Source organism: Miscanthus floridulus, chromosome 15 (assembly GCF_019320115.1).
Source record: "Miscanthus floridulus cultivar M001 chromosome 15, ASM1932011v1, whole genome shotgun sequence".
In the NCBI taxonomy this organism is placed as follows: domain Eukaryota; kingdom Viridiplantae; phylum Streptophyta; class Magnoliopsida; order Poales; family Poaceae; genus Miscanthus; species Miscanthus floridulus.
The window spans coordinates 58734447-58742757 of NC_089594.1; the positions used below are offsets into that span (position 1 = coordinate 58734447).

Consider the following 8311-nt stretch of genomic DNA (forward strand, 5'->3'; position numbering starts at 1 on the left):
CAACAAATCCTCTAATACCGCTAGCTCATTTTTAGTATTAATGGACCCAAACATGCCCTAACTTGTTAGATTTGGATATAAATGTTGTCCCCTGTCTCCCTGAATATCGCCCATCACTAGTATCTACAACTATCGTTATCAGTCTAACACAAATTCCAGTCGTATCGTATAGAACAGCAAAAGCATGTACTCGTATAAACATAGACACCAAGGATGGCGTATATCTTGGACCGGATCGGAGACAGTTTGTACACACACATACATATTGAATTGATAGATAGACTTGTATATTCACTAGGTGTGGGCGTGTAGCTATATATGCTTGTTGAGCACGAGCCCACTCTCAGAATAGCACACCTAGAGAGACAGAGAGATCTCAACACTCCACAGTAACTACTGCAGCTCTAGAAAGCGCAACGTCTTTCCCATACACATACACCTGTCGTCTCTTTTGTTGCCATGCCAACATCGCGAGAACAAGGACAAGCAGAACACGACCACCACCCCACCATCCTACACCGCGGCGGGGTCGGCGACGACGCCGGCGGCAGTGGCATCGGCGGCGGCGGTTCGAGGCTGGTGTGGGTGCCTGGCCCAGTCATCGTGGGCGCTGGCCCGTCGGGGCTGGCGACGGCGGCGTGCCTCAAGGCGCGCGGCGTGCCGTCGCTGGTGCTGGAGAAGGACTCGTGCGTGGCCGCGTCGTGGCGCCACCGCACATACGAGCGGCTCCGGCTGCACCTGCCCCGGTGCTTCTGCGAGCTCCCGCTCGCGCCATTCCCGCCCGGCACGCCGCCGTACCCTACCCGGGACCAGTTCATCGCCTACCTCGACGACTACGCCCGCGCCTTCGGCATTGAGCCCCGCCTCGGCGCGCGCGTCCGCAGGGCGGCCTACGACGCCGCCATCGGGTTCTGGAGGGTTACCGTCGATGAAGACGCTGGTGGCGATGGCGGCGCCACGGTGGCCGCCACCGAGTTCTTGTCGCGTTGGCTCGTCGTGGCCACCGGCGAGAATGCGGAGCCGGCGTGGCCGGAGGGCGTCGCGGGGATGGACGTGTACCGCGGCGTCGCCATGCACACCAGTAGCTACAAGAAGGGGGACGAATTCAGGGGCAAGAATGTGCTCGTCGTCGGCTGCGGCAACTCAGGCATGGAGGTCAGCCTCGACCTCTGCAACAATGGCGCCAGAGCCTCCATGGTTGTCAGGGACAAGGTAACTAAGTGCCTACTCCACGTGCGCACTACTAATACTACTGTAATTACATAACATGGACTTATTATGGGTTAATTAAATTCACGTCAATCATTTCCTGGACAAGCAGTTCAACGTGAAATTAATACTGCATCGTCAGCTTTGTGTCAATTTTTCGGGAAGAAATGTTGTCCAATTAAGGCCTCGTTTGGTTAGTAGCTGGAACGGCCGTACCATTCCGGCGTTATATAAATTAGCAAAGGAGCCGTCCGGCTAGCAATCATTCTCATGAACGAAATGAGGCCTAAATAAGATATAAATTCCTTTTATAAATTTATTTTGCGGATTCAACGTGTATGGATTTAAAACAAATGGTACAGCAAGAAATCTTAGCTCAAGATTATATTAGACAGTTTCCGTTTTGCCAAGAAAAAATATAGGCACAGTTTCCATGTCCACAGCTATATATATATATATATATATATATATATATATATAAATAATTCTGCTTATAATTCTGTGAACTGGTTTTCTTGAGTGGTCAATTCTGTTTAGTGACACGTTGGTTTCCTTCCTTTTTGCCCCCTCATGACTCATGAGTGTGTAGATTGCTATCACTTTCAAAAGAAAAGGAATATAATCTTAATATATAGATATGAATATATTTTTGATGTTCAAAATGAACTGACACAGTAGCACTAGTATTTTTTAATAGATGTAAAAGCATTAAGAATCCTGAAAGTTCTTACTCCCAATTCCCTATCTTCAACTCGATAGCGGCAGTGTATGTTTAATTAGCATACATTGCCCTACTTGTAACTTGCTGTTGCATAGAAATTAGTTGATGAAACTTTCTTATCCTGAAATATCGATCTTGTGAAGCATATGTTGTGCTACTTGTAACATGCTGTTTCATAGAAATGTGTACTGACGTGGTGCTACAGTGACCCTTAAGTTTCCTTTCTTTATCTTGTATGCCTGACTGAGAGAAAGGGAAACAACAAGAAAATTGACAGGGAAAAAATAGATCCATAACTTCAGAACCCTCGAGAACTGCGAACAAGTGGCGTCGTGTTTTTTTCTCCTTAAGAAATTAAGTAAGAAAAATGTTGGACATCAGAGAGTTAGCTACCTATATATAAAATGGCATATATGAGAAATATCTCGACAGTAGTAATTTTCTAAGTCAAAACTCTATTCTATATGTAGTTGGACGATCTACAAATGGAGATGGGTTATGAGTTTAGATGGAAATATATGATCAGAAGAAATGATGCAACTAATTTATTTTGCACTGACAGTGATGAGGCTGTTAGGAGCTACTCCCTCTGTCCCGGATGTAAGTAATTTTAGGACCAAATATAAGTAGTCTGGCAAAAGACTAACTTGCTCCTTAATAATTAGTTAGTTATCTTGGTTGTCAACTTGCTCAATTTTCTAGTAATGCATAGTTTAAAATGGCATGCATGCATGTCATTGATTTCGGCTACAAATGAGAGTCATTTAACGTAAGATAATGTTTAAAATACATGTATGGAGGGAGGTTTAAAAAACAGGCATGCATGAATGGAGTTGAGCAATATAGAATACCCTATAATTTAGGACAAATTTTGAACATTTGATATCTTATATACCTTAAATTTTAAGATGGATGGAGTAGTATATAATGAGTAGGAGCAATCTGTACCAAAATAATAATTTTACTACACTTAGTTGATGTCATCGAATTGTTTCACGTGAAGGCTAAAGTGTCAACTCACCTGCATACCTTGTCCAGCGACATGATGAAATTACTAATAGAAGAGACCAGAGGGAGTAGTTATTAGAAAAAATACGTCTTTTTCTAGATAAATATCTGTATTGTAAAATTTGCATACATTGTTTTTTTCTTTGAAAAGATTAGTCTACAGAAATCATTTAACAGAAATGAATGAACACACCTACGCATATTTTGGCTTCGATCAAATAGCAAAAATTTGGAAAACAGCTGAATGATTTTGTATCGTCTATGCTCCATATATATACTTATGTGTATGGTGTTTTTATTTTTATTTTTCAGATTCATGTGTTGCCAAGGGAGATACTAGGCATTTCCACGTTTGGCCTCTCCGTGTTCCTTCTCAGGTGGCTGCCCATAAAACAGGTCGATTCTTTGTTTCTATTCTTCACAAGACTGATCCTTGGAGACACTGAAAAATATGGTCTCCCACGACCTAAGATTGGTCCGCTTCAAATCAAGAGTTCAACCGGCAAAACACCCGTACTCGACATCGGAGCTCTCAAAAAGATCAAAACTAGAGAAATAAAGGTACATATATATATGTGATCCTACGTCCAAAAACTTACTACTCCCTCCGTTTTTTACACATCACATTAACATTGTCGTTGGTTACACATTACTATCTTTGACCATCCATTTCAAAAAATTCTTATAGTTGTTTCACAAAATATGAATTATAGATTATGAAAGTATCTCTCATAGTGAATCTAAAAAAAATCTTATGTTATGGACTTATATTTTTTTGAAATCAATGATCAAGATACAAATGTTCGACTTAGCACAAAGCTAATACATATGTAATTAAAAACAGAGGGAGTACCTATGAATTGAATTTCATGAGACATGGAGTTACTGTGGGAGTGATAGATGCGCTACTCTAAATGGGACCTCAATAATGTGCTGCGAGGAAATAAAAACTGCACAGATCTCGAAACAACACAATGGAGAGTCCTAGATTGATATCGGTTGTCAGTACGTGTAGTCCTCAGCGACAAAATATTGTGTCTCAACTCAACTAATGCATCTAGAGAGAGATTCTGCAGGTAGTCCCGGCAATCCAGCGGTTCACAGAGAATGGGGTCGAATTCATAGATGGCCACCTGGAGGACTTCGATGCCGTCATCTTCGCAACCGGGTACAAAAGCAACGTGCCTTCATGGCTCAAGGTACATATATACGTACTTACACATTAAATGAGCATGATTAATGATCAATCTTGGGAAAAACATGGCTTTTTGATATATAGTGGTAAATATATGTCAGTCTATCATCAAAGCGAATCAGATTCTCCTGCATGCATCTCATATATATGAAGTTAACTCGATGCCCAATTGCCCATGTGTATATATATGTAGTCATTTTCCAATTAATTAAGCGAGGTTTTAGATAACAAAGCATGGACCACGACAATGATGCTTAAGGGAGGGCGATATCATTCCGACGGTGACATGAAATTTGGTCACCAAGAAAATTGACAATCTAGGGCAATGTTGATTGATGTGGGTATTATTTTGTGCAACATAATCTGTGGAGAAAATAATCAGTTTAGGCAGAGACCAAAAGGAATGGACACAATGTTATAGGCCATATATGTGTTTGTTTTATAATATAGAAGTACTTGCATTGGTACGATAGCTACTGCTTGTACTTGATTTCCTTGTATATATCTTCATGCATATAAAATTGCATCTTGCGTGCCCGCGTGTGCATATATGTAGACAAATATGGACATTCATATGTACAACTGTTGACGTCACGTCAGGACGTCAAAGTTGGAGCATGCAAACTAGAAAGATATAGACCAAATTAAGGATGGAGAGCGCTGTGGCGGCTGGATCTTAGCTTGCATTTGTAGCTTTCATGCGTCCGCCATATAATGTTTTTATATGTGTGTGTATTTGTGCTTCTGTTTGTATCTTGTTGGTGTGTATATAATTATCCTGGTCAATGCAAATAGTGGAGCCCGTATCAACATGGGCATCTGGGCCAGACAACAGTGATCATAGTGGAAAATAGAACAGGGCCTTGTTTAGATTGCTTCAAAGTTCCAAGTTTTTTCACTCTCTCTCCATCACATCGAATCTAGGAACACATGCATGCAGCAGTAAATGTAGATAAAAAAATAACTAATTACACAGTTTGATTGTAAATTACGAGACAAATCTTTTGAGCCTAGTTAGTCCATGATTGAACAATAATTGTCAAATACAAACGAAAGTGCTACAGTGCCAAATTTTTATAACTCTTGCAATCTAAACAAGGCCCAGGAATAAAACGGAGAACAATTTTTTTCTTAAAAAATGATTGAAATCTATTCAAAGGAGATTGTATCATCTACCGCATGTGGAGTTTACTAGTCAGAAACATATTCTGGCAAAATGAAGTTGAGTTTATTGTAATACACCATACAAATATTAGTTTGTTGTTTCTAGCATAAAATAGTCTTATGTGGCCTATCCAGTCCACCTTTATCTTTTGAGATTGCATAGTACAACGCATACGCTCACCACACATGCACACTCACCCCTATGAACGTATACACGCAAACCCTATCCCTATGAGTCTTTTCGAAGACTGGGCCAGCAACCTCACATGGTCTGATGATTATGCCGAAATTTGGCTTGAACCAAACAACCCCCGCCTATAACTTCCACCAAACCACGGACAAGAAACAGAGAACATGTTAGGCTTCTAAGCATGCAATTATTAACTTATAAGTAATAAGTAGCTTGCATGCACCATTTGCACCTCCTTGCCATCATCAAGTGTGGGAAGGAAGCTCGACCTGTGGGATGGGATTGGGATTGGTAAAGACGGTTGCCAGAAACCCCATGCATGCATACACAGGGGGAGAGTTGGGTGATGATGTACATGCATGCATGAAGGCTGGCCCATAATGATTTGGTGGTGTGAGAGGTGAGGTCCATCGATCTGCTCATCATCATGTGCTGCGCCCACTCTACCTTTTGTAGGGTGGCCCATCTAGCTGGCTTGGATTGTTTGATGGATCCCATCTGTCTAACCACGCGTCTTGCAAGTGTGTTTGGCATGCTTTGAGATACTTAATTAATCATTCAATTTGCAGTTGAACAGATGGTTGAGATTTGAGCATTGAATAAATGTGAGCAATGGTTGTAGAGTTTGTTTACTGCAAAAAAATTGTGGAAGCAAGGATTGTTCATTGGTCCATCATGCATTATTTTTCTTTTTGCTCATTGTGCAGCTGACAAATACTAGTTAAGAAAACCATCAACATATGCATTTAGTAGAGCTAATTGCAACAACATATTTGCTGATTTACATTTTGTGGAACAAACCGACTTAAGAGATACCTATTAAACTTGATCTTTCTAGTTTCAACCTGATGTCTGTTGTTCACCAGGAGTAGAAGAAATGCATAAATTTATAAATAACTTAGATGCATGTATAGTTCATCAACCCGTATGTGCAGTTTGGACTCGATGATTATATATATTATATTAGGCATTGATCCTTTAAAAAGAAAAAAGCAAATTCTAATTTATTACATTCCAATTTGCACTTGCATATACAGGAGGAAGAGCTCTTCAGTCACTTTGATGGGTTCCCAAGAAAGCCATTCCCACACAGCTGGAGGGGCAAGAACGGCCTGTATGCCGCCGGCTTCACCAAGAAGGGCCTCATGGGCACCTCCTACGACGCTCTTAGGATCGCCAGCGACATCGCGGACCAATGGACGGAGACCTTTGCGAGCCCCACTGCTACCAACAGAAGCAGTGACTACGGTGCTTGATGAGTCCGTACGCACGCCTCACCATTAAGGGCGCTCTGCATGGATGAGCTTCGATAGGTGCTGGTCTATATATATGTGTGTTTTGATGTCATAATTTTTCAGCTCTTTTATTTTCTTTTGCTTCTGAGAGTGAGAAGAGTTGTGAATGTAGTGTGTGTGTGTGTGTGCATATATGTGTGCGATAAACTGCTTAATGTAACCAAAACCGTAGTAGTGCAATATATGCTGTGTAGGTGAGTGTTGTTCGGAAGTTTCCTTTGTCATATAGTACTGGTATTTTAATTTTGCAGTTTTCTTGACAAGATTCCAGCATGCTTGGGATTCATCCGGCTGAATGGGCTAAACCATGTTCTTTACCTGTGTCCTGCATATATTAGTATGACAGCCTCTGCTGAAAATCTACGGTTTCTCTAGGGTCCAAAATCCAAAAAAACTATTTCCCTAGCTATGACTTTTGGTGAGGAAGATTCCTAGAGATTATTTCTTTTTTTCAAGGAAAGGGGGACTTATATTAAATTTTAGCACAGTACATTCCAAATTATACATGAAAAAAAATCTGAAATAAAAAATACATAAGTTGTATCCAGATTCTTCTATCGTCTTCTTCCCCAATGACTTCCCTCGAACACTGGAGCCAAAGTGCAGTCCTTATGCTGAATCCAACGACCAAACTCAAAACATTCGACATGTCACAAGATCCAACGCTTCAAAACCAGTCCAAAACGCATCAAAATCGCCGAAAGAATATCGGCAGTTGCATCGTCAAGTATGACATAGGATGCAGATTGATCATCTTGAGACCTTGATTTCCTCTCCGTGACCATTGATGATGAGATCGATGACCCAGAGTCACTGTCCTTGTAGGGGCCTCCTAGAAGCACCCTTCCCCTTGCAGATAAAGGCCATAAATTGGGCGCCTACCGATGAAATCGACACCTGCAATGACGATCTCATCATGGCAATCACCGAATTCATCGCAGGACACGATCCCAACTGAAAATCATCTGCTTCGCCCGAAATTTATTTGGACTCAACCCTAAGACACTAGAAAACTACTGGAAAAGGATGAGTCCCCTCCCCTTCTTGTCTCCAGCTGACGCACCAGAGAGGAAGAAGGAGAGGGGCCCTAGGCATGGCGGTAGCGGTGGTGGAGCGAGGAGTAAGCATGTGACGGTGACTCTACCCTAGGCAGCGGCGGCTCTTTTCGTGACCTCATGAGTCTCCGCATTTCCTAGAGGAAACAAAACTAACCCTACGGTTTCCCAGTGAAAGCATCTTTCCCTGGGAATTTGAAGTTCTAGAGAAATCTACCCACATGGCAGCTCATCCTACATGTAATGGTATTGTCCCTAGGGTTTAAAGTTCCTAGAGGAAAACCACTTTACTATGAGAAAAAAACTACTTCTACATATAGATCTAGATCTAGATATATTCCCAATTTAATATACCACAAAACTTAAAACATGGCCACTAAATAAGTATAGAATCATGTTGTCATACTAAACTTAACCTATGACCTTCAAAAAGATTTTATCTAATTTGTTTCATAAATGCCTCAACCATGATAT

The 8311-nt window shown here is 41.4% G+C and overlaps 1 protein-coding gene across 1 annotated transcript; it reads left to right on the forward strand.

The window, feature by feature from the left end:
- Positions 1-459: 459 nt before the first annotated feature.
- On the forward strand, positions 460-6984 carry LOC136509194 (indole-3-pyruvate monooxygenase YUCCA1-like). The gene is made up of 4 exons (XM_066504019.1): positions 460-1212; positions 3251-3499; positions 4015-4137; positions 6525-6984. The coding sequence occupies exons 1-4, from the start codon at positions 460-462 to the stop codon at positions 6741-6743; spliced, it is 1344 nt and encodes a 447-aa protein (XP_066360116.1). The 3' UTR covers positions 6744-6984.
- The last annotated feature ends 1327 nt before the right edge of the window (positions 6985-8311 follow it).